The 27,043-nt window shown below is 35.0% G+C and overlaps 1 protein-coding gene across 7 annotated transcripts in view; it reads right to left on the bottom strand.

Annotated features, from left to right (window-relative positions):
* RhoGEF2 (Rho guanine nucleotide exchange factor 2) overlaps window positions 1-27,043 on the bottom strand; it is a 120,157-nt gene that overhangs the window by 80,025 nt on the left and 13,089 nt on the right. The window contains exons 1-21 of one of the 7 annotated variants that reach the window (XM_077427485.1): window positions 22,893-23,126; window positions 21,028-21,124; window positions 20,646-20,789; window positions 20,496-20,569; window positions 18,992-19,082; window positions 18,814-18,917; window positions 18,595-18,735; window positions 18,265-18,477; window positions 17,996-18,065; window positions 17,730-17,803; window positions 15,774-15,839; window positions 15,479-15,688; window positions 15,330-15,393; window positions 13,828-13,916; window positions 13,663-13,743; window positions 13,429-13,580; window positions 13,221-13,347; window positions 12,903-13,014; window positions 12,688-12,819; window positions 10,449-10,550; window positions 10,127-10,198 (exon numbers count right to left, since the gene is read on the bottom strand). In XM_077427485.1, coding sequence (XP_077283611.1) covers window positions 10,127-10,198; window positions 10,449-10,550; window positions 12,688-12,819; window positions 12,903-13,014; window positions 13,221-13,347; window positions 13,429-13,580; window positions 13,663-13,743; window positions 13,828-13,916; window positions 15,330-15,393; window positions 15,479-15,688; window positions 15,774-15,839; window positions 17,730-17,803; window positions 17,996-18,065; window positions 18,265-18,477; window positions 18,595-18,735; window positions 18,814-18,917; window positions 18,992-19,082; window positions 20,496-20,569; window positions 20,646-20,789; window positions 21,028-21,124; window positions 22,893-22,943 — 2,266 coding nt within the window. In that variant the 5' untranslated portion in view covers window positions 22,944-23,126. Of the gene's footprint in view, window positions 1-10,126; window positions 10,199-10,448; window positions 10,551-12,687; window positions 12,820-12,902; window positions 13,015-13,220; window positions 13,348-13,428; window positions 13,581-13,662; window positions 13,744-13,827; window positions 13,917-15,329; window positions 15,394-15,478; window positions 15,689-15,773; window positions 15,840-17,729; window positions 17,804-17,995; window positions 18,066-18,264; window positions 18,478-18,594; window positions 18,736-18,813; window positions 18,918-18,991; window positions 19,083-20,495; window positions 20,570-20,645; window positions 20,790-21,027; window positions 21,125-22,892; window positions 23,127-27,043 lie in introns of those variants that run through there. The other 6 variants (XM_077427486.1, XM_077427487.1, XM_077427489.1 and 3 more) reach the window with 6 other exon arrangements.

The raw sequence follows: 27,043 nt of genomic DNA, 5'->3' as shown, positions 1-27,043 counted from the left end.
TTTATTTTGAACTAAAGTTAACATCTGTAACAATTAAAGTGTGAATATTTTCTATCCCGTAATCATTTGATCCCGTAATTTGAGGCTTGTCGTGTAAGGGCTTATAAGAGCTTTGAGAGAGTATGGAAGTTTTCATATCAATATGAAAGGATTTTTCATATGAATAGCGTTTCGCCTGACTCACTCCATTCTTTCTTTACTGAAAAAAAAACTACTTATAACCAGGGCTGTGGAGTCGGATCAAAATTTACCGACTCCCGACTCCAATTTGAATGATTTTAGATCGACGTTTCTTGCCAACGTATAAATTTTTTTTTAAATTTACATGCAACCCAATTTATTGAATTATTGGTAATGAAATAGGTATAAATAATAATATGTTGTCTGACTAATGAGAGAGGTGAAATATATAAGAGCTTTGTAAAAACCGAGTACATTCATAGTGTATGTGTATGAATTTGATACACAAACTGAAACTGAATTATAAAGAAATGATTAAATTTAAATTTATTAGTGGATTTACTTCAATAAAATTGGAGACTATAGTTGAACATTCTGTAATATTGCTAATTAAAGGAAATAATAAAAAGCAGTCGGAGTCGGTTGATTTTTTACTTTATATATGTACGTAGTAACAATAGATGAAGTTTTCTTTTATTTAAGACTCCGACTCCTCAGTCCCGGCTTATAACATGCTCACAAAAAAATATGTACTTGGCTTGAACATTTCTTAATCTCAATCGAAAATTCGAAATCTAATTATTAGTATTTTATGAGTTATTTTATTAGATTGCGAGCATGTTACAAGTTTGTCACCGGCTTAAGATTACTTTATTTATTTTTTACTGGTCAATGTTGAATACCACGGGAGTAAGGCATATATACAGAAGTCGATAAGTGATTTACAATGACTTGATTTACAGTCATTATTACTTTAAACCGATTCACAGCCATAACGTATGCAGATTTATAATCTTGTCTACTCATTCCAATTCTTACTGAACGGTTTCACTATCACAATAATGTACAATTACTTGGATATGAATTTTAATCTGGATAAATTTGTTATCGCACTAATTTCCATTATTATGCAACATCAAGAAGTTGACCAAACGATAGTAAATACATATATACATATGTACATACGTAATGCACCCAACGTTTTCCATTTCGCATTAATGGGAAAATAATACGCTTTTCTCCATAATGAAAAACTAACCGTGCCCTATTTCCACATACGACGTGCTAGTTTCTGTTGTTATTTTTTTGTTGAATGTGATTATTAATTTGACAGTCGTATACATACATATGTGTATACATTTGTGTTTCTACTTTTACGTTTTATGTCTGTCGTATATCTGCACATGTATCGATCCGAAATTAGCGGTAATCAAACGATAAAATCTATTCCAGGTAAGCAAACACAGATAAGCGACATGTGAAAATTTTCGACGGTTGGAACTTTGATTTCGCATCGGCCTCGATGGCGCCATGTACAGGTGTGACGAAACTAAAATAGAGTGAAAAAAATATATGTACATACATATGTACGTTTGTACGTGGTATAATCATCTGCCTCTAAGTAAGGTGAGGATGTGCGGGAAAGATCGCAAATATGAATGAGTTGAAAGTTAAATATTTATATAATTTTATCGGTACCTACATACATATGAGCCATTATAATTAAAACGTGGCATAAGTTCACTCTCCTTCATTTCGAGAAATTATACATATATAAGGTGGCCTGTATTACGTTTATTCTGATTTTCCGATATTCTGGACATATCGAATTAAAATAAGTGATAACAATTTGTGAATTGAGTGCAACAGCAATAGCGTTTTAGAAACCGAAAATTGGACTTCCGCCACTTTTAAATGTACATATGTATGTATGTAAATATGAATTTTTCTTAGAGTAAACCTGGGGCAAACGGACAGCTCCCTAAGGTAATACGGCTAAATTTGGAGACCACGTTACTATTGTCAAAAATAATGAAGATACTTAGTGCCCTTAGCAATTAAAATGGGTAATGACGATTGAAATGTATGTAGTGTCCGTTTGCCCCTTGAAAAAGGGCAAACGCACTTTTCGGCTTTTTTTAATAATTTGATGTATTAAATAAATATTTCAAGATTTGCAAAAAGGGCACCCAATATATGTAAGTATGTATTACTGTATCGCATTATATAAATGACACTAACAGGCATACCATATTTATAACAAAAAAGCCAAAACTTTTTTTTAATTTCGGTTCGATTATTTGATTTATCTGGGAACAAGATATTCTTTATAGAGGGCGAGAAAGAAAAGAAAAGAAAAAAGTATATGAAAAAGAGTTTCCATAATTACTTTAACGTACGTATTTTTATTAATTGGTAGAAAAAGTGAAATATTAAAATATAATTACAATGAATAATGAGATTATAAACTAATAAATTACAAAGCAACAGAATTCCACGGATAAAATATGCGAATAAGTTCCAAAGATTTATTCGACTTTCTCACGGTTATATTTTGGCTGTTGGTAAAATTTGAATGACAGTAATAAATAATAACAATCAATCTTTTCAACTGATAAATTTGGACTAACATTATTTAAGAAATCAGAAAATTGTTTCGTTCTTTACGCTCCATTCCCTTTGAACATAGTGCAAAGTCGAGCGACGTGGCACGACAAGGAGCGATTTAAGGCGTAGACACACAGAATCATACAGCACGACATGCTTGGTAGACTCCAGTTGCGAATGGGCGTGCCTTATGTCATTATTAACTCGTACTATCTTATTATTTCGACAAGTTACATTTCCTACATTTTTTCAAATAGGGGAATCCTTGTTATCGATCATTGTCACACTTACATATGTACAATGTCAATAAAAGGCTAAACTTTTGCCCTGGCGTAGGATAAGGTATTTAAGAGTTTATTTTACACGTGCAAAACTATCTAAAAAAAATTGAAAAATATATCACCCAAAACACTCCAGGGTGTGTCAACACACTTTTAGCATAGTTCAGGCGGGCTAGAATTTTAATACATGTGCAAAACTATCTAAGAAATAAACACGTGCCACGTTCCACTGTGTTTGCGCCCTTACGGGAGAAAACACATTGATTGGTAGGTGTTTTTTTAGATACTTTAAACATGCGAAAAAAACGTAGCACCCCTAGCCCATATTCATGGTACACAGTCCCAAAAATCACCCCCTGGAGTGTTTTCAGTGATATTTTATCCTTGCTTGACAGTGCACGATAACGGCGAATCCCATATTTGAAGAAATTTAGGAGAAACTTGTCGGTTGCATATGGATATGCATACACGTGTGACCTCCCAAATATATGCAATCTGCACAAGCACAGCGGGAAGCCAATGACATATGACGTCCCATACCAATCAGTGTGTTTTTGCCCTAGAGCATCTCTCACATCATCAGACAGAATTCGATAACAGTTCGTCAATTCCCGTCGTGTCAAAACTGTTAACTGACTTACAAAACCAAAACATATGTTTCGACAATCACATTGAATCCGAACTTCGAAAAGAACTTACAAAGATTTACCAATACATGAAAGCAACTATTTCCAGGAACAAAAGTTGCGAGGATTAGATATGAAGAAAAAATAATAATATAACCCTTCAAACAATCCAAAACCATTCGACCTTTAACAAACTTTCACCGCTTATCAAAGTTTCAGAAAAGCGCCCGAAGGCAGCATACGTCGCCACGACAATATCGAAACGAAGGTCAAAAAAAAAACGTTTTAATCAAAACATAAATCATCTTCAAAGAACGATCCACCACATCTGCACGAATCCATTCATCAAAGCGCCCCAACCCGAGGCAAAAAAATTGCACCCCGAAAAGGAAAGCGCGAAATTTTTTAATACTTCGATCGAATCGTCTTCCGTCAATTAATTCAGACACCCCTCGCGAAAAGTTTCGCACACAGAGCCCGGGATTGGGGTGCGTGCGAGGGAGACGACGCCTGCGCAAAACCCCACGACAGAGCGAGACGGAGATACAAGTTGGCGCGCAAAACAAGGTCGTTACTGTCAAGGGCGAGAGACCGTTTGGCGACCAGGACCCGCACGTGCCGTTGCGTAACTCCTTTCCTATGTACATACATACATACATACTATGCGTACTACGTTTTCCCGATTCGGTTATACAATATACGCAGATGTCTGTGTGTGGAAAATGTGGGGGAAAGTGGACTTCCGCAACGTGCACCCACCCACCCACATACACGCGCGAGATGAGGAGTCTGCAAGTCTACGCGGCGTAGACTCGCCGGCGGGTGTCTACGGTGGATTTATGGAGCGATACTTTTTCGCTACGCAATTTTATTGTTGAGGCGAAAAGAAGGGAAAAAAATGAGATGGTTCTATGATGCAAACTGTGATGTGGGAATATTTTCGGGCGCTGACCCGGTCTTGAATGGCACTTTGAACTAGGGGAAAAAATAGTAACGGGGGAGTGTTGTTTTTTTGTCTTAACCTTTGCTGAGATATTTTGGGACGGCGAAAATTGTATGGCAATCGTCTGAATTTAAAATTCGTATAGGTTTCGATGCGACTGGTATCGTTTTGTGACTCGGAAAGGACAAGAGAAAGAGGTACACAGATTTCCCGCAGACTTTTTAACGATACATTTGTCATGATTAAAGATCGGATGATAATTAGGGCATGAATGAAAAAAATTGGGCACCCCGACAAAGTCGCGCCGAAAATTCCACGTACGAAAATGTCACGCAGACAATAGTATGTAAACTCCTATATATTATATTTTATCTTATCTAATATATAATTTCGAAAGAGACTTTGTATGTATGTACGTATGTACGTATCTTTGGTTGGGAACTTCGTAAACAAAACAAAATTTCTATGGCGACAAATCAATTTGTTGAATATTATATTTTTTCGATTCAAATAAATTTAATAAAAAAAACAAAAAAATATTTACTATTAGATTCGCCATGTTTACGCTGTTTATATTACAAATACTGAGTGAAGCCGGGTAAAACAACTAGTATACATACATATAAAACCAAAACGGTGTCTGTAATTCGTTTCTGATTGGCTGGATTGTTAAAGACGTTTGTGATTGGTCGTTCGTTAGTAAATATTATTACTTTATCTATGTACGTAGTAACGATAGATGAAGTTTTGTGGTCTTTTGTGACACACACACACACAAGCACATTTTTTCTAGATCATGAAAACGTGATCAGTGATCGATTCCGAGTACGAATCAGTCAAAATCTCGAGTTCGAATTTTCGCATGATCACAAAACTTCATCTATTGTTACTACGTACATATGTATGTAGATAAAGTAAAAATCATTTATTAATATTGTCGGAATATTTATGAGAAAATATTTGTATATGAAAAGTTTTGCTTTATATTTTGAATAGTGATACAAATTTATATATGTAAATGATATATTATTTATGCAAGTAAAATCCAAATTTACATATAGTACAGCGTGTGCCGTAGATTAATTCCAACAACAGGCAATTACATGTATACAGAAAAAATAATTAATCAAAGAGAATGATTTGCACAATTTGATGAATTTGATGAATTCCTCACCACAAAGAAACATTCAAAATAAATAATGCAACGCAAAAGCAAAGAACACAATTCACAAATGCACACTGCACCGACAAACTTCACCGCTGGTGCTAACGCGCCCCAGTGAATAATTCACGATTTTTACGGAGTGCGCACACGCTAAGGGTTAAAACACGATGCTCTCTCACTCAGTGGTCCCCCAGAGATCGACATAATGCACCCGAAGAAAATTGCATCGTTGTTACGGAACACCTCGGTTTTCGGGCATTGCAAACCGGGAGGGTTCGCCCGATTCGGGAAGGGTTGTGCGACCCGACAGGGGTGGCGAACCTGAAATATTTTAATTCGGAATGTCGCCTGCGAGGAGTCGAGCGGAAAATTGCGATTGTATAACATTATATAATCGCAAGGCGAGTCATCTGAATAACACGGGAAAATCTGAAGCCGGAAGTTATACATATATAATGTTGACAATGAATGTGTGTTTTAGGAACATAATTATCGAAATCCTAAATAAACAGGCAACTCCTATGCAAACCAACATGCGAACGGGTCAGCAAGAAAATAAAGCTTTGAGCTGATATTACCCGTTAGCCTGTGTGGGAATTTGGAATGTTGCGACTTTCGTAACGTTTGTGGTAAAACAATTGTTATATCTTTTAACACAATGAGGGCGAGTCAACAGTTGCTCGAATCTAATGTGGATTTAATGTTATCGGTTGGTAGAATCGCTCTCGTTTAGTCATTTGGAGGTTTGAAATTGATTGCTCAAAGCATGGAAGTTTTGCTCTGCTTATAAAATTATGTAGTGTCAACATTTGTGATGTTTTAACAGATTCATAGTAGCAACTAGAAGAAATATTCAGTCAAATCGGTGAAAATTATAAATATAAAGACGCTAATCTGTGTGTGTGTGTGTGTCCCCTAACGCTAGCCGAACATAATGAATCGATAAAAAGCCTAAACTTTGCATAAATTTATTCGCGGTCTCGAAGCGGTCACTTCTCAACACAAATATCCTCTATATATTGTAGGTATATTCGAGTTGGGATTGTCCTTTTTTATTTAAACATTAATTGAAAATTTTCATTCTCGCCCTATGAAAATGCGTAATTATAATAATTTTATTTAGTGAGGTTTTGAACCATTTTTTTTATTTTCATATAAAACAATTAAATAAATATTTTTGATTGAAATTATTGAAATTAATTTATATTTTAACGATATTTAAAAAATAAAATTAATTCCAGAGCGCCGAGTTGAACCCCTCGCGCTCAGAGCAATGTACGCTGACCATTACACTACTGTCCCGATTGAAAAAATGCTCTAAATAACGTTAATATTCAATAATCGTACAGAACGTATGGGGACTCAATCACAGCCGAGTATTCGGTGCGTAGTCGCAGGTAGTTATGCACGTGTAATAAAAGCTTTAATGAAAACGCTAGCACGCATAATCTATGCTATGGCACCCAGGCCTTAAGTCTTTGTATTGACATAGTTTTGAAAGTGATCGATGACGGTGAGTCCCATATTTGAAGAAATGTAGGAGTAAAAAAACCTACCGCGGTGTGAGATGCTTTATCACCAGAGGCCAAGAATGCACCCATACCGTTTGATTCAGTATGTTTGCGCCTTAAGCATGTTTTTATTGGAGGCTAGTCGTAAGCAGAACCCTTATTTATTTATTTTTATTTAATTTATACCAGGAAGTATGATTTTAAACAACGAGCCGCCACTGTGTATGTGCATTCATAAGTTTAAATGTACATGTATGGTTTCGACAAATCAAATGAACTTTTTGCTTAAGCAAGGAAAAAAATTTTTCTTGCTTGATACCGTGTTTATAGAAAAAAAAAATAAACTTGATTACGAAATATTTTAATTCTTCGTTAGAGTTTGTTCTTTTCAATATTTATTTTTAAAATGTATAATATACCATGGTGCCCTATGGTTTTAACTTGAACATACGTATAATACATTTTAAATTATGTATATTCAAAGAGTGGTGACAAATAGAAGGAAGGATGGTTTGCCAATTTGATGAGACACCGTTTCAACAATGAAATCAGATAAATTGGGAAACTTTGATAGGAAACGATCGACTTGGAGTCACAAATCTGACCAGCAGCACTGCAGAAATACTCGGAATAAATTCTTTTCAATCGAGGTCAAACCACTCGGTGGTTAGCATTGACGCCACCACGGAGCAATACTGCTGGATTATCTGATTCGTTACCCGTGTGCACGAGGCTTTATATAATGAAAAAACCTAGCAGCATGTTTTTTCGGCACCGATAAAACGTCTCTCCCTATTGACATGCATTTATAAATCAATCAAAAACTTCTGATAACATTTCGAAGAACTAACATGCTTTTATATTTCCAAGGATTAATATCAATAGCGACATTGAAGTTTTGAAATATCAAATTCAATTGAAATCAAATGTGAAAAGCGTATCAGACTACTCGTCTATACATAGAAAATCAACATGAAGTCGAAGCACTCATGTTGACACTTGTTGCAGATGTGGACATATTATACGTACATACATATGTACAACAGTGCACACATTGCATTAAAATCAAGGGTACCATTTATAGGCCTGGCAAAATAGCCCTATTTCCAGTCAAAATGGGTATTTATTACGACATTATATGCGAATGCCCATCTCTAAAACATTTCGGCCTGCAAATAAAGAGTACCCTCTCTAAAATAGCTCACACGACAGATTTGGTATTCGCCCGGCAAATCAAACGTCAAATGGGTTGCCAGTAATAAAAATAAATACCGACCCTAACAACCTTATCTTAAATGAATAGGGCCAACCCTAACTTAACCTAAACCTTAAATAAGTAAGTGTTGTCTGCTAGGATATGTATTACGATGTGTTTGGCTGGATATTACGATGTGTGGACCAAGAGTAGAGTGGGAATGGACAGGAGCGGGGCGACGCGTTGTCATCCAACTGTCAAAAATTATAAATTCACTGATGCAAGGGCAAGTGATAATGTAATTGGATATTATTTCAGTGAATTATATATACTCAGTGAAAATGTAACTGGTTATGATTTCACTGAAACGTCAATTTTATTTTTGTAATATCGAAAACAAATCAAAGTTTCTATGACAACGATTCGATATATATATTTTTTCGATTCAAATAAATCAAATAAAAAAAAAGAATATTTACTATTAGATTCGCCATGTTTAAGCTGTTTATATTACAAATACTGAGCGAAGCCGGGTAAAACAACTAGTCTAATGAATAATTTCGAAAGAAACTTTGTAACTATGCATGTATGTAATTATGTAAGGTTCGTTGGTAGCATCGAAAACAAATCAAAGTTTCTGTGACGACGATTCGATATGGTTTCGATTCGATATATATTTTTTTCGATTCAAATAAATTTAATAAAAAAACAAATGAATATTTACTATTATATTCGCCATGTTTAAGGTAGCCTAATGTATAATTTCGAAAGAGACTTTGTAACTATGACGATTCGATATATGTATATATTTTTTCTGATTTAAATCCATGCTTAAGCTGTTTATATTACAAATACCGAGCGAAGCCGGGTAAAACCAGGGTAGTCTATATTTATCTATATACATAAAAATGAATGTCAGTATGTTTGTCTCGAATAGGCTCCTAAACCACTGAACCGATTACGTTGGAACTTTCCGGGAAAATTACCGTGAAAAAAAATCGCCTAAAAACGGGAACGGAAATGGGAAAAACGGGAATGAGTCTCATTGCAACGCTATAATTTCAAATGTTTTCGCGTCGCGACCAAGGTGTTCACAGCCTGCGGTTTACCGACAAATGAGAACGGGAATTGCATGCGTTATTGTGGCATTGCAACGCATGCCGGGTTCAGCTGTTTGTCTGTCTGTCTGTCTCGTATAGGCTCCTAAACCACTCAACCGATTACGATGGATTTGTTGTATGTATGTCCGGGAAGCTTACTGTAGAAAAACAAACGGGAAAAAACGCCATTCTGTATAGTCAAGGAAATGTGTCCGTTGGTAACCACGTTACCAGTTGGTTTATGAAGACACGGCGTTGAAGACACGTTAGTTGAGCTCCAACCGTCACTTGAAACGACAAAGGGAATTCCATGCCTTATTTTGGCATTGCAACGCATGCCGGGTTCAGCTAGCGAACGATAAATATACACATGTACATTTCATTGTTAAAATTTATAATTTGTAGACCTATTATACTTGAAGGCAGCAAGCACATGGTCAAAGCTTCTTATTAGCTTCGCTCGGATCTGGATACGTGGATTAATCGGGATTTACCCATTACAGCTCTTAGGTGATAGTGGGTGGTGTTCGGGATGGTCCGGGGGGGTGGTCGGGTGGCGATAACGGGTGTTAAAATGTCGACGACGCCAGACGGCAAACAAGCCCTGCCATTAATGAGCGGGGTGTGCCGTTTGCACCGCACTGCACACACATCATTATGTATGAGCCATGGGTCAGGGGTCACCAAGTTTTTGGCGAGAAAGTCGAAGAAAATTCGAGAAGATAGAGTGTCCTTACCGGGGTGATGATAGGAGGCGCTCATGTCCGCAGCGTGGCCGTCCTCGTCGAAACGCTTTGAACTTCTTTCCACTGTATAAATAGAAAAATCCGTGTGAGAATGCGAATGAAATATAACCGTTTGTGACATATCTGGGGGTTGGGGGTTGGTGTGTGTAGTAAATAAATAAAAATAAGTTCAGATCATTCATTGTAAGTGGTGTTTGATAATGCGAAAGCAATCACAGATATGCATGTTTAATTAAATAAGTGAATAAAAAAAAGCATAAGTAAAATATATTGAAAATAAATATATGTATATACAGTTAAAGAAGAAACTCACTGTTAAGAAAATGTGACGTCCCTAGGGACTTTCTTTGTTTTTTATCGTGATGATGATGGTGATAAAAATGTTGATTGGGATCGATGTTTTGGTGTGAAATTCCTAAGACATGCAATTAGAAAACAAATATAGTGAACGAAAACAAAAAAAAAACATATTAAATAGGAAAATAAGATTAAAAGATATCTATATACGTATAATAAAATAAAAGTAAAAAAAAAAGATTATAGAAAGCTTTGAAAGATTATACAGTGTAAAGGCAATATTATATGTAATAGCTGTTTATACAATTTAACTGTGTAGTCTTGCATAATGGAACCAAGTCAATTTTTTTTTACATTAACTCACTATCACATACGCTGTGTTTTTAATAAAACTTTATTTAAAGGCCGTCAACACAGTTTGTTTTTTAAATCTTCCAAATTTCATACAAAAAAAAGTATTATTATATTTGAAAGATTTAGTTTCAAACTCTCATTATCGTATTGGCGTATCGTTATCTAAAATATCGATATTTCTCTGGTTTAGAGTTGGACTTTTTTTCCAATTAATCGATCGAAAATATTCTAAAATAATTATTTTAGAAAATATTTCAAATTTCCAGATATTGAAATTGACTGATTTTTTCTCGCGGTAAACGGACTACTAGTCATATGTGAACCAGTCACAGGACAACCGGTCGCTCTAGATCGGTCACATGTGATCACCCGTCACACTAAAACTGGTCACACCCTAAAACTGGTCACGAGAAAACTGGTCACACCCTAAAATCGGTCACGAGAAAACTGGTTAACCGATTTTAGGGTGTGACCAGTTTTCTCGTAACCAGTTTTAGTGTGACGGGTGATCACGTGTGACCGATCTAGAGCGACCGGTTGTCCTGTGACCGGTTCACATTTGACTAGTAATCACCGAACCTTTCTCGCATAGCATTGTATAATACACGTTCCTAAAATTGAATCGTTCATTCAAATGATTTATGTATAAGATAGGTATTGTTAATTACGTGAAAATATATTGAAATGTATATAAATTTTATAGAAAATTGAATACCACAATTTGAAAAACACCCATTTGATAATTAATACAGTCAAATAAAACTGTAAAGAAGCTGTAATTTTTAATTTAATTGATAGAAAGGTTTAGAAGTTATGTATAATTTACAAAATCTATTACTTTTCTCGATACTTTGCAAAAAATACGCACTCTTATAGTTTTCAGAAAATTTGAACGGACCATAATGAGTTAATGCAACTTTTTTTTTACACGGCTCTTCTATACTTCACTTCGCTCATTGGTCTGAAAATGCATCCTACATTCTTCCAAGCGTTTTGAAACTTTGCCATTTTGCTCGGTTTGGTCAGCGGTAGAAAAATAATCAATATAATGGTGAAAAATAATCGTAATAGACACGTTTAAAAATGCAAAACTTTTGAAGACGATGACGTTTGATAGCTAGTAGCCTTATATGTTTCGATTTCCGCCACCAACTCGTCTGGTCAGATTTTAATTGTTTAAACGCCTATATCTTTGTCTTTTTCACACACTACATCTTGAATTAGAGGTAGGCTCTCATTATATCTTACATATATGTAGTGTTGGGATTAAACGAAAGGCTGATGTATGGGCTATGGCTGTGAAAGGGTATGTTACGACCGATCGTAGGGGTGGGATGAAAAAGTGGCATAGGGCGCGAAAGGACCGCTATTTTACAGAGTAGAAGTTAACCTTCCACTGGGGGCGGTTGGTCGTTAAACCACCGCGTGGTGTCGTTTTAATAAACAACATGACTGAAAACGCACGTGTTTGATCTTCAATTCCACCGCCACATCCCATCGTGGTCCTGAATAGCGTCATCTATTCAGGAATTCCACCCACATATATATATATATTACTTCACTCATAGTTTATTGAATGTTATTTTGCACAATATTTTGTTTCAAAACACAGCAATAGCAATACTTTTGATTATTATTAAATTAAACGACATTTACAAAGACTAAAATCGCTTGGTTCCTTTATTCAAAACTACATCCAATTGTTCCACACTATGCGTCGAAGCTAATTACAGTACATATGTTAATAATGCTCGTTATTATATCAGCATTACGAACAAAACGAGTGACACCACTTAAAAAGTGATCTTATCTGATCAGCTAATTAGGGGTTACCCATGTCTGGTATAGTACATACACAGATAACGTTAAAATTTCGCTCATAAATATAATAAATAAATTACCGATATTTGAAGTGAGTGCTGGCGGTGCTAATTTGTCCATGAATCGAGATTTGCGGGTCGGTTGTGCTACGGGACCGCAGCAGCTTTCCTCGACGTCTTTGGAGCAGCTTCGGTGAACGAGCAATTTGCAATCTGCGAAAAGCGAACGTTTATGCGACGGATTAGAACGATTCGGGCGAGGCGTATAATTTTTTTTTACAAAAACAAATGCTTACCAGAACATATATAGGCTTGCGGAGCTATACCCCAAATTAATAAATGACAATGATGACAATGTCTCACTGATTCGACAGCGATCGGACTGAGATGATGACCGCGAATTATCAACTATTGAGGGATAAGAAAAAAAAATGCATAAAGGGAACATTCGTGAACAATAAATAACATCACATTCAAATAAAACGATGATTAAATAATAATAGAAAATCGAACATACATACAGGGGTCGACTTTTCAACTAAGATAATAATTAATGGTTAAATTAAAAATAATAATAAAAAGATACACTTAAATGATATCTTTTAAGGGCTTACGGGATGTGCTGTGGATTTTTTCAAATATGTAACCCTCTGCTTATAATGTCTGTGTGTTTGGAGAAATTCAGGCCTCGGCGGAGATCCAGGAGCAGGAGATTTCAACATATCGGTAATCACTTGAGACCTATCAATTCGTAAAATTTTTAATAATATTACATATTATTTGTTGGATTATTTAATTATGAATTTATTTATAAAAACATACTTTAATCCAAAATGCCGAATCAGCGGATGTACGGCCGCCGCTAAGATAGAAACTGTGTGACTTCCAAACGTGGCATCCCAACTATCGGTCGCAGATTCTTTAAGCCAATTTTGAAATTGGGGTAGTAGCCAATCGGTAATAACGGATATTTCCTAAATGCAAAATTTTAATTGAAAAGGTCATTTTTTTTGTAAAATAATCTAAAATTTATTGAAATAAGCTTAAAAAGCGAACCTTTTGTTTGTCATGATCGCAATATTCTAATACTGAATCGGCAGGTCCGTAAAATGATCCCAAACCGGACTGTCTCTTCAACTGTAATAATTGAAATATAATTTTGATTTTAAAATAAGTGTTTGATTTTTATTAAAATTATTTGATTGAAAATATTATACATACTTGAAAGTCATTCAACTGTTGGTTCAGTTCATCTTTTGCCTTTTCTCTTGCTTTAAGAAAAACTTTTTTCAGATTATCTTTGTTGGATTCTGTAACGAAATTTATAATAATATGCATAATTTAGAAAAAAAAATGTTTTGTTTTAATTTCTTTTGTAATTAATTGTTTTGACTTTCATAAAACGCGTTTTCGTATTGAATGTATGAAAGAGTCCAAAGTATGAAACGAATTATTATTTTGATTGACTTTATCGTCCTTAAATAAAATAAAAATAATACTTGGGAGATCATATTTGAATTGAATAGTGATTTGTAGTGGCGGAAGATTACAATAAACATGATTACAAATCAAACACAATCTGCCAATCGTCAATTTCCTAATAAACAGTATTCGATTAAAAAAGAAACACAACCCAAGTTTCATAGAAGTATATATCGATGGCTTGGGGCACAGATATTGTATGTCTATTTTTGAATTTTTATCGCATTTTAAGTTTGTAGATGCTGATACAAATTCAAAAATGGACATACAATATCTGTGCATCAAGCCATCAATATGTACATATGTATGTATCATCATCATCAACATTGACAGCCATTCACCATTAACTACTGGATGACGACCTCTCCAACACACTTTTATTCATTTCTATTTTGAGCAACTTTCATTCATCTATCTCATTCCACACATTTATCTGATTTCATCCATCAATCTCCCCTGAGCACTTCTTTCATCCATATATCGTCCATTCTTCTAGCTACGTGACCCGCCTATTGCCATTTCACTTTCTTTACTTTCACCACCACCTTTCTCATACTTATAATCCACGTATTCCGTTTTCTATATCTCCTTCTTATGCCAAGCATACAGCGTTCCATACTTATTTTAATGCACTGAACCTTATGCAGCATTCTGGAGTTCAATGCCCAAGTTTCGCATCCATACGTCATCACTGGCAAGAAATACTGATCGAAGATCTTTTTACTGATTGAAGAAGGCACAGTGGCATTTTAACAAGATGGTGGCCACTGACTCATATTTGTATCATGTTGGGTGCACAACGCATAGTGGCCGCTGGTACATATATGATTAACGACTGCGCGAACTGTTTCAGTCCGCTGATATATTTTTGTATAACGTTTGCGTCAATCGTTCGTGGCCGATGATACAATTTTCTATCACGTTTTCATAAACGAAAACGTGATACAAATATATATCAGCGGACTGAAAAATATATTCTGCACGAAAAATATATTCGCGCAGTCGTGAATCATATATGTATCAGCGGCCAGTAAGCATTGTGCACCCAACATGATACAAATATGAGTCAGTGGCCGCCATAGTGTTAATTGAATAAAAAATTTACATAATAGAGAATACGAATTATGTTTCAGATCAGATCTTACCTTGAATACATAGATTTGCACACAAATTGATTTCATGTGAAAGTACTGTTATTGCTAAGGAAAATATAGAAATTGGATTGAAATAGTTTTACTTACCGTTCATAAGAACATCATCTATTTCTTTGGCTATGTTTTCATCAACACTTCGTAATGCTAAAGGCTAAAATACAAAAAAAATCGAATAAATCAATTGATGCACATTTGTGTCGATACAATACTAGTACAATTTGAAATCTTAAGCTTACAGCTCCAGGTACTAAAAAGGCAGAATGCAATTCGTAGGCCCAACGAGCGAGGAAGTCCGATGGGCCCAAACTGTAAGTGGCAGAGAGCAAATAAAAGAGTGCGGCTTGAGAAGGACGCCGTTCGCCGATGATCCAATTCAAGAATATTGCCATCCTCACCGGGCTCAGAGTGTCTACATTCGAGAAGCCCTCGTTGAAGAAACTTCCACGCTGTGGACACGTAAAAAAACAACATTAAAATCAGTTATCTAGTTAGAATAGCGTTACGTGTATTAAGTTATTAAATAGCACATACAATCATTGGACAAGGTGAATCCTCTTCTTCCATGGATATGATCGGTCTTTGAGGTTCAACGGGCACCTGAATAAAACGAAGTAATGCGTAAAACATTTTCATTCAAATTTGGGTCACAGTGGAAATTTGAGGAACAGATAAAGTGGTGCCGAATTGGCTAACACATTTTGAATGGTCTCTTATCTGAGAAGTGAGTTATGAAAATGGTTATGCTCTCCGCAAAACAGAATTTGACATAATTAATAAATAAATATGTTCATTTTTATGTATTATATTTCTTTTGTTTCTTAATCATATTTTTCTGCTTTTTTTTCTTTTCTTTTTATTCTTATGTATTTTTTTTTCTTCTTATATAGACTATTGTAATGCATTAGGTTCTTCCTGTAATGCAACAATGGTCCAAAACTTTAAATAAACAATTGCTTTGATTTGTTCAGTCAAATCTCACATTCTAGATGTATCCAGAAGATTCAAACAAACCTTGCAGAGTACCAGCACGATGAATATTTATTTATAACTTTTCCTTAGTGGTAAAAAAGAAATAGTAATCAAATCCTGTTTTTAAGTATGTGCACATTTTTATCCTCCACTCTACAAAAAAGAGAACTTTCTGAAATGAGTCATCAAAAATAGCGTTTTGTTATTATATACATATGTATGTAATAATCAATCCATTATTGTAGATGAGTAATCTAAAGTGTTTCCCAAACTTTTGATTTACTTATTTATATTTTGGGAAAGGCGGCATAGCTGGACCCAATTTTATATATTCCATGATGCCGTTATCCGGTTGCCCCGGTACGACATCTACAGTATCGGACTTGTACATTTATACATTTTGAAAACATATTCAAATAGTGGTGACAAAGTTTTGCCAATTTTAACCGGTTTTCAATAAAGAAATCAGATAAATTGGTAAATTCTAATAGGAAGCAATCGACTTGGAGTCACAAATATCCAAGTTTGACTAGCAGCACTACAGATAATACTCGGAATAAATTCTTTTCAATTGAAGTCGACCCACGGGATTGAACCCGGCAACCTCTCGGTGGTTAGCATTAATGCAACCGTCAAGCTATGCTCTATTTAGGCTACTTAGTTGGCATATCAAAGGTAAGTAAGATTGATATCAATACGTTTAATATTAAAAATGGTTTACTTTAAAAAGTAGTTGACTAATAATCATAAAATATAAATTACAGTTTAATTTAATTTTAACTCTTTGCCCGCGGCAATAAATATAGCGAACAAGCCCTGTACGCGGCACCTTTCTCGCAAATTTGGCAATCGAGTTTTCGACCTTAAATACAGATTTTAATATTTACTCAAGTGACCAGATATGTTAATTAGCACATAAAGTATTATTTTAAACAATAAAATACATAATATATCTCGTAGTTTTGGCTTAATTGTCAAATAATCATTCTTCATACAATTGAGAAGTATCGTCGCCATTGTTCAACAGACGTGACGTCACACAAACGAGGTTTCAGTATGGTTCCACAAAAAACTAATTTTGACTGGTATATATTCATTTAAAGCAAATTTAATAGATGGCATTCAACTCTCAGTAATATATTCAACCAATTTTGAACCTTAAAACAGTTGAAATAGGAGCATATAAGGCTCAAAATCCGGTGCAAAGTTCAGAAATTCTATGGAAGACAGCCGCGCTACAGACTTGTCGCGCAAAGCTTCCATAGAAGACGGCCGCGGGTAAACGGTTAAAATCATGTGTGTATCTTATATTAAAACCATAATACAGCGCTATGTACTTAGATTCGTATTCCACGGAACATTTGCTAACATTGCACACAAAACATTAGTATTTTGCCAGAACATGGATTGTAAAACACCGATCCAAAATAAACTTATGACACTACATTAATACCAGTTCCGACAAACGAAACATCATACATATTCGATGACCACACAACCGTAACAAAGATAACAAACCTGAGGAAGTGGCGTCGATGGATACGGTGGTGGTGGAGTTCCTGGGGGTGTCACAACCATTTCCCACTCTTTATCTAAAACACAATTGACCGAAACTTAATTAACCACCAACGCATTACACACACGGAACATTACAATACGAATAACCATATCGGAGGTCGTCCAACGGCCAACTGACTCATTACATACAAAATCGTAGCACGTTATCAGACGTACGAAAGGAACTCGCTGATATTTAACAAAATACATCGGATTATTCAACTCACCAGTGGAATTATCCAATTTTCCCAGTTGTTCCGGAGAGGAACGACTCCGTTGATGACCCATTCCTCCGCTCTGCAATGATGTAAGCGTCACGTTAGCGTGTTTCAAAGTGTCAGTTAGTATATTTTATATATATTCATATATATATATACATATATATATATATATATATATATATATATATATATATATATATATATATATATATATATATATATATATATATATATATATATATATGTAGTGCGTGTTTAATAAATGTTACATTTACTTGTATCGGAGGATGTGTTACGGCTAAAGGATAATTCATTTGGACGGATATAGAATTAGGCTCCATGTGACGGGAAGACATGTTTACCGGCGGCGGTCTGGGTACTTGACCACCAGGAGACGGTCCCCTAGGCGACAGACTTCCAGGAGATAATGTGTTAGGTGTGCGTGGTGGAAGAGGCGGTGGCGCGCCGTCTAAGCATGTTACAGGCGGCTGAAAAAGCAGACATTGACGTTGTAGCAAGCGCACGTTTAAGCGACATGTTTAGACTAATACGTACGTACATACAAAACAAAAAGCGTGTGTACATATACACATGTATATACATACCTGGGAGTTTCTGTTTCCGCGTAGACTTTGCCCGGTGAGGCTGCTGAGACTGCGAGGTAGGTTGCTGAGGAAGCTTTGTCGCGGAGGTGTGACGGGTGGGTCTATGTCTGATACTATCACTCGGTTTGGTAATGTTGAAATCTAAGTAACATAATGTATATGTGTATTAATAATAAAAAAAAAGATTTTAATGTATTATATAATTAGGATATAGCGTACTGATGATTGTCCTAATTTGTCTATTTGTTGTTGAAGATTTGATTTTCTATTTTCGGCCATTTCTAATTCGGGTATTCGATCTGAACCGCCTCGTGCGATCACACCTGGAGTGAGAGAAGTGTTTTAATGATGTCGTTTTAAAAATGTGTATTCAAAATTGAATGATGAATGAACATACTACGCAAGTTTTCTATGTGGCTCAATTCACTCTCTAGCATACGTTGAATTGTTTGAATTTTGGTATTTTCTACTATACGTTGTCGTTCTTTCTGAAATAAGATTTGAAGATTAGGAATTCAGACTGTATATATTGTGTCAGTTTTAATGAAAATGAATTGGTATGATCATCACTTTTCTCGAAAGAAAATTTTATAGATTTTTAATAGTTAATTTTATCACCAAATTTCGCAAAAATAAATTTCAAATCCATCCAATATACTAAAAATTGCAAAGAAACAATTTTTAATCTTTAATTTAGAATTGGAATGATGTAAAGTTAGACCGAACTACATAATTTATTTAATTTATTTTTTACATAGATATATACCAGGAAGGCCTATCAGGTAAACCCCAATGCACCTTCCAAGACAATTAATTACAAACATTGCAGAATTTTTATTACAGAAATCGCTGTATTTCGAGAGGCTGAAGAACACGAAATTAATAATTAATTAATCTGTAGATAAATCTATGGATTTCGACTTGTACATAAAGTTTTGCATATTGTACATAAATCAAATTCAGATATTTGCGATATAGCGGGTAGGATGGTTTTTGCCAATTTAATGGAGGAACCGTTTCGACAATGAAATCAGAAAAAATTGGTAAACTTTGATAGGAAACGATCGAACTGGAGTCATAAATATCCAAATGTAACCAGCAGCATTAAAGATTAGCATGGGATCGAACCCGGTAACCTCTCGGTGCTAAACATAAACACAACCACCAAGCCATACTGCTGGCATATATACATGAAAAAGTGTTGAATTTATTATATGGTAACTAAAGACAAACAAAATACTCCTGAGTTTTCTAAATTGGTCTTAAGATATCGAAAGTCTGAAGTTTAGTTTGATTTCGGTACTTTCAGTTACAATAAAATTGTCTATCTGGTAGTTGTTTTGCAAAATATAACAAATTTAAGCTGTATGGATATTTTTTATATCAATATAATTTCATAAATTTTGTTCGTTAAATGTGAAAATAAGCTTATTTGATAATGCATAGATTACTACTACTAAAAATATACAAAAATCGCCAGCGAGAGATTGCCAGGTTCAATCCTGTGGGTTGACCTCGATTGAAAATAATTTATCTCGAGTATTATCTGTAGTGCTGCTGGTCAGACTCATATAATTTGGCAAACTCTTATAGGAAACGATCCACTTTGGCAATAACCATCCTATCCATCACTATTTGAATATTATTTCAAAATGTATAAATGTACAAGTTTAATACCATAGATGTCGTTAAGGGGCAACCTATAATGACATCAAGGAAAAATATAAATGTTTAAATGAAGTTTGCTTTTACATATTACAGAAAAGATTTTGCAGTCGTTAAAATATTACTGAAATATATTGATTGGATTTGAAGTGTTTTTGTGTTGATTGAGAATTTGTTTACATACTCATTTATTTTCTTATTTGAAAACCTATACAATTAAAAGCTAAATAACTCACATCTACTGGCAGTGGTGCTGTTATTTTAGAAGTTGCTATTGTTCTTTGAAGGGTTAGTTCGGCCAAATTAGATGCTGCAATAAAAATGTCATAATTACAAGATGAAAAATTCTGAAATTTTATGCAATAGCGTATCGTATGATGGAATACATTTTATCATGTCTACAACATCTTGATGTACAGATGATTCGACGGCTATGCCGTTGACGCGTATCAACCTGTCGCCGTAGCGGACTCCGGCTCTCCATGCTGCACCTTGTTTGACAACTGACTGCACAATCACTGGATCATTGCCTGAAAAGTGACAAATCAACGTCGAATAAGTTTTTTGTGTATATATTTAGAAATAGAAACGGTATTGCGAATTGGGAATGAGGTCAACGTATGACCGGGTGCATCGAGTGAATATTAATTTGATTGATGTCGGTTAGAAAGTCAAGAGCGAACTTTGATTTGACAAAGTATTATCGTTGAAGTTGTTATTTGATTTGTATTAAATATTTGAAATGTAGAGCAGTTTAAGGATATTTACCGGAAACAGTCATGCCATATCCTCTCTCATCTTTGTGGACCACTACGCGAAGGCATTCAAACTTACCGCCAGTGCCCTCAGACTTTGTTACACTCATCTGCAATGAAACAAATACGGATGTTTAATAAAAGTTACGATATTAAAAATATGTCTTGGAATGTATTGTTCATATGATAATTATAAAATTGAAACATTGCTTAGATAGCACTAATCAATACAGATTAAAATAGTACAAATATTCGATAACAATCATCATTAGGAAACTAAATAACTATTTCATTACTGAAACGTAAGAATTTTTCAATATCGCGTATGAAATATAATTTATCTTTTTACAGGAACGAATGAAAAGATCTAACAATTTTGAGTAATGTTTAGTTTAAATTATACAAAACAGAATATTAAATGACTAGTTGTTTTACCTGGCTTCGCTCAGTATTTGTAATATAAACAGCTTGAACATGGCAAATCTAATAGTAAATATTAATTTGTTTTTTTATTAAATTTATTTGTCATATTTATTTGAATCATCAAAGAAACTGATTTGTATCCGATTACCAACAAACAATACTTAAAAAATTACAAAGTCTCTTTCGAAATTATATATGTATATATATAAAATTAAAGGAATAAAAAAATCACTAAAAATGGACATACACAAACAAATCAATTTAATAAAAAAAATGAAAGTAAAAATTATAATAAGAAAAAAGGATGAGTAAAATTCAACGATTTAATTTATAAAGTAACTTAAATTCACGATTTTTATAAAGAAATAATTAAATTTCAATTTATTAGCGGATTTAATTCAATAAACCTGGAGACGCATACCGTAATACTATTAATTTAAAACAATAATAATAAAAAGGAGTTGGAGTCACTTGATTTTTTATGACTCCGACTCTGCTTGAAATGATTCCACACCCTGAACTGTTCGTTTTTTTTTTATTTCATGAGAATTTTGTCCAAATATACATACATATGTAGTTAAACAAATAATCATAAAAAATATTTGTTTTTTAATTAATATGTCGTCAACGAAATTCTGCTTTGAGTTTTATTTTAATATTAATACAAATTTAAAATGAATAATACTTCTATAACGTTTTATTACAATACAAAAAAAAAAAATATTAGATATTAAGGTAATATACATATATTTATATGATTTAACATGTTTGGCAAATTCTATTGATTAGAAATTGGACGTGCAAATGTATTTCTGCCGAAAGGCTTCAATCGATTGAGTAATATTTTGACATGTGCAACATTATGCATTTATTTTTGTACAATACGAAAACAATCCAGCAAGCAATTATTATTATGATTGAATTTTAATATTGCACAAAAAACACTGACAGAGTCGTTCGAATCAAAGAATCACTCACTCGGCTAGCTAGCTCCATTATGAATAACTACATCCATCTTAATTGCAGGGTCGACCGTTGGAAACGAAATCTACATAAGATTGATGTCCATGGAATAGCCGGAAGAAAGACACTAGAGCACCAGCAAGAATAGCCGTCTCCAGTGGATGGTGACCCATTTAATTAAAAGCAAGTAGTCGACAGTGGTTTGGAATGGGTTTGCATCTCCCATACTAGAAGGCTATTACTATTTTTAGTCGTAGACGACAATTTTGACTGTAAACACGGCGACGTGTGTGTACGCATTTAACAGATTCGCAACACGGGCAAAATTTTACGCAAAATAACAAAAAAACAACAACTCCAAATTGTGAAACGAATAGAAGATCATCAGAGCGAGGAGCAGCTCCCTCCCACACACTGAGTGCTGAGTACAGTCATCGTGTTATGACAATTCTTATGTCATAGCCAAACATAGACGCTTAGAACGAGTCTCACGAATGGGGGCCCCAGGCTCCTGGGGCGGAGTCTCCGAGATCTGCGACCCATCGGCCGCGATGTGTATCTTCGGAGATGACGCGCGTGTGATGATCACCTGTTAGCCCTTTCATAGAAACTGAGCCAAGAATACACAGGGTGACCCGCAACACTACTTATTTGCAAATATATCGTGTATCGCAAAAATTTAAAAACAAGAGCGTACAAACTACACGGGCGTAAATTTATATACATACATATATAATAGTATAGTAAAAAATATATAAACGTGTTTTGATGCGTTGTAAAAGAGTTAAATCATGCCTTAACACGCTGATTTCCGCATTGCGAAAGTATAGCATAACACATTAACATGTGTGCAACGTCACAGTGGGTTTTGTTTGTTTATTTATTCGATTAAATCGACAGACAGGTGGAAACTTTTGCAATGTGCCTTAAATTAAAAATTAGAGAGTATTCTTGCGTGTATTTCGAACTAGAATTATTTTTGTTTATGCATATCAAAATTGACGACGTCGTCATTGTCAATTGTTAAATTGAAAAAAAAAAAAACATAAACAAAAATGCGAGATTATTTGAAGCAAACGTGAGCGATGGTTCATTTTCGATGCTAGGTCAAATTGTAAAAAAAAAAATGTTGTATTTCTTGCCCAAAAGCAATGCGAAACTGAAACGAAATGTAATTGGACATCGCGGGTCGAGTCGGGGGGGTGATTGCGATAGATCGGTTCGACTGTAACTATCAATCTTAAATTGGGAATCGCGCAAATTTGCAGTATAATTAGGTAAGGTTATTTATTTATTTATTTTTTTACATATATACCAGGAAGGCCTTACAGGTAAACCCCAATGCGCCTTCCTGGCCAATTACTAATTACGATTACAATGCAGCATTTTTTTTTTTATTACAAGTCGTTGAATTACGAGACACTGAAAAACTCGCAAATTAACGAGACATCTATTGAATTGTACATAATTTTTATTGTACATTAATCATACAAATAGTGGTGACATAGTAGGTAGGAAGGATTTTTAGCCAATTTTGAAACGGGAACCGTTTCAACAATGAAATCAGAGAAAATTGGCAAACTCTGATAGGAAACGATCGACCTGGAGTCACAAATATCCAAGTCTGACAAGAAGTTGCTGCGTATATACGCATACAACTCAAACGGGTCTACATAACGAGACAGAATGTTAAATGACAGAAAACGCAAATATCGGAAGGCAAAGATCGAAAATCGAAAGATCTTAAGTCGAAAGATCAAAAAAAAAATGGTGCATGGTAAACGGTACATACTCACTTAATTTGCGCGAGCAGGATACAACAGGAACAAGAGGAACATGCTTTTCCTCCCGTATTCTGAGCGCGCACATTAATACGGGAGGAAGAGCCTGTTCCTCTTGTTCCTGTTGTATCCTGCTCGCGCAAATTAGATGAGTATGTACCGTTTACCATGCACCATTTTTTTTTTGATCTTTCGACTTAAGATCTTTCGATTTTCGATCTTTCGATTTTCGATCTTTGCCTTCCAAAATTTGCGTTTTCTGTAATTTAACATTCTGTCTCGTCACGGAGACCGAACTCAAACATAAAACATTTTGATCGATTTTTCTGGATTGTTTTTTTCCTGATATTTGCAGTCAAGTCGATGCGTGCGCGCGCCGTCTACTTGCATCCCCATTGAACTGACGTCAAATTGAAAAATATTTGATTACGTCTACTCAAAGCGCATTTCAAAAACGATTTGGTTGCGTGTTTGGAGATTCAACATTCGCTTTCAACTTGACATTTCTATTTGCATCAAAACTACGTTCACATGAGCACTGGTTTTACTCATTAGAATATAACAAAAACAGATCAAAATCTCAAGTTGTATACCTTTTACGCGTCTGTGCGTATATTTATTAGCAGACGAGCGTTGCCACACAGAGACACAGATAGACACAATGTCACTAAATTGAACACTCATTTAAAATATCATGCAACAGGAAGAAACCTGATTTTAAAAGAGGAAAACCACAGCTAAATATGTGCATACAAGTTTTGGAGAACTTTTATTCGCATGTCGAAATCTGCTTATCGGCACTTGTTGCTACTGCAAACATCTTGCAAATTCAATGCGATTGTCTATTGAGTATGCGACACACTCTGAAGAATTCGAGCCTTCCAAAAGACCAATCTGACAGTTTTTTTTTTTGACGTGTTGAACCACGATTAACACGTTGGATACAATGTGGGTCAAATGTAGATCGTGCCGCTTTACGAGTGCGCGGTCATGCTCAGGTAGCTATAACGAGCAATCATTCTGAGGCTTGCCTATACGCGCCGTTGACCTTTTCACAGATACGGAAAATCCTCGTTTTATCAACAACAAAAAAAATTACCGAGGCTTAAATGGAGATTCGCCCGCTGTGCTTAAACGTAGAACTAAGGCAGTCGTGGTTTAGTATTCCTTGCGGAAATGAAAACATTACATGTCGCTGTTGCCAACATTGTCTTATTTGCTTCGTTACCCTTTCAATGCTAAACAACGCCGATCGGCGTTTTGCCAACAAGTCCATTGGGCTGAAAAACGCCGATAGGCGTTGTATTTTGAGCATGTATAAAGTAAACGAGAATACTACCCGCTAAGCCTTTCCACGCTAGCATTGAACATGGGTCGTGTAATCCGTGTCAATGTTTATAAAGACTGGTTTACACCGGAATACTCCATAGCAGAATTTCTCTGGTAGTAATTTATAACCATAGCTGGTGAGTATTTTAACCCTTTGAATGCTGACCAATGCCGATCGGCGTTTTGCCAACAGCCTCATGAACCTGAAATACGCCGATAGGCGTTATTTATTGAGTATGTAAAAAATAAACAAGAATACTACCTGCTAAGCCTTTCCAAGTAGCATTAAAAAAAATGCATTGAACATGGGTCACGTAATCCGTGTCAATGTTTATAAAGACTGGTTTACACCGGAATTTCTGAATTTATTACCATAGCAGAATTTATGGAATGGAAATCCCCAGCTGCTGAGTATTTTAGATTGTGGCTTGTCATTTAGATTGTGAGCATTACATTTTAATAACAATAAAGAAGATGGAACTACATAGTTTTGGAAAAATACATTCATTAATAGATTTCTTTTGTTTATTTTATATTGTTCAAAGATATAATAGAGAGTCTAAACGCACATTTAAAAAACTCGAAATCCTCGGGGGTAGTTATCTAGGGTTTGTTTGAAATAGCTACAATTTTTATACCGGCTTTCTATTGGATTTCAAAATAATTCTAGTTGGAAATAAATGTAGGCGAAATTTTCGGCGTGGCGGGTTTTCTCCAGAAAAGACGTCAGCAATCAAACGGTCAATATGTTTGTAGTCTTACGAGTAAACGTAGTTCTACGTCAACAATTCAAAATAATGGATCAAATCTATCTTTAAAAAGTTTCGTTTGTGACGTTATTTGTGGAATTCCATACATTCTTAACAAAACTTAGAAGTAATACTGCGGACCGACTGCAAGTCACCAAGCCAACTAAATATTGTTGGCACTTTAACTAGCGGTATATTATTATTGCGCGAGCAGGATACAAGGGGACTAGGTGACGTCATTCCGAGTCCCCTTGTATCCTGCTCGCGCACACGTAAATAAGGCTGTGCGATAGGAATAGAGATCATGTATGTTTTTTTTCATGCATGGAGACTTCAAAAAATACATATTACAATTATAAGAAGTTCATAAGAATGCAGGAGGTCACATGCTCGTTTGTAAGCGGACCCAACTGACTGGTTGCATTGTTTTGTTAAAAAAACGCTTCATTTGTTGGCAGACAAGTAACTAGTCTTTGAGAAACCGCTACGACAAACACATTAGTGACATATTTCCACTCTATTTCCAACATGTAAAATGGTCAATTTTTTCTTGACCGTAAAATAAAATAAAATAAAATAAAAATAAAAAAATAAAATAAAAATATGGAGAAATTTTTGAAGCATTTTATTATAGAAATTGGCGAACCTCAAGACGCTGAATACCTTGAGATTTGTAAGAGATATTGAAAAGGAGATGCCTTGTTACAGGAACCGTTTCAGTGATAATCAGAAAAATTGGCAAACTCTGATAGGATACGATCGACCTGGAGTCATAAATCAAGGT

Source organism: Arctopsyche grandis, chromosome 3 (assembly GCF_051622035.1).
Source record: "Arctopsyche grandis isolate Sample6627 chromosome 3, ASM5162203v2, whole genome shotgun sequence".
NCBI lineage: Eukaryota > Metazoa > Arthropoda > Insecta > Trichoptera > Hydropsychidae > Arctopsyche > Arctopsyche grandis.
The sequence above is the reverse complement of the archived record's forward strand: the minus strand, read 5'-3'. Positions and strand labels throughout refer to the sequence as shown.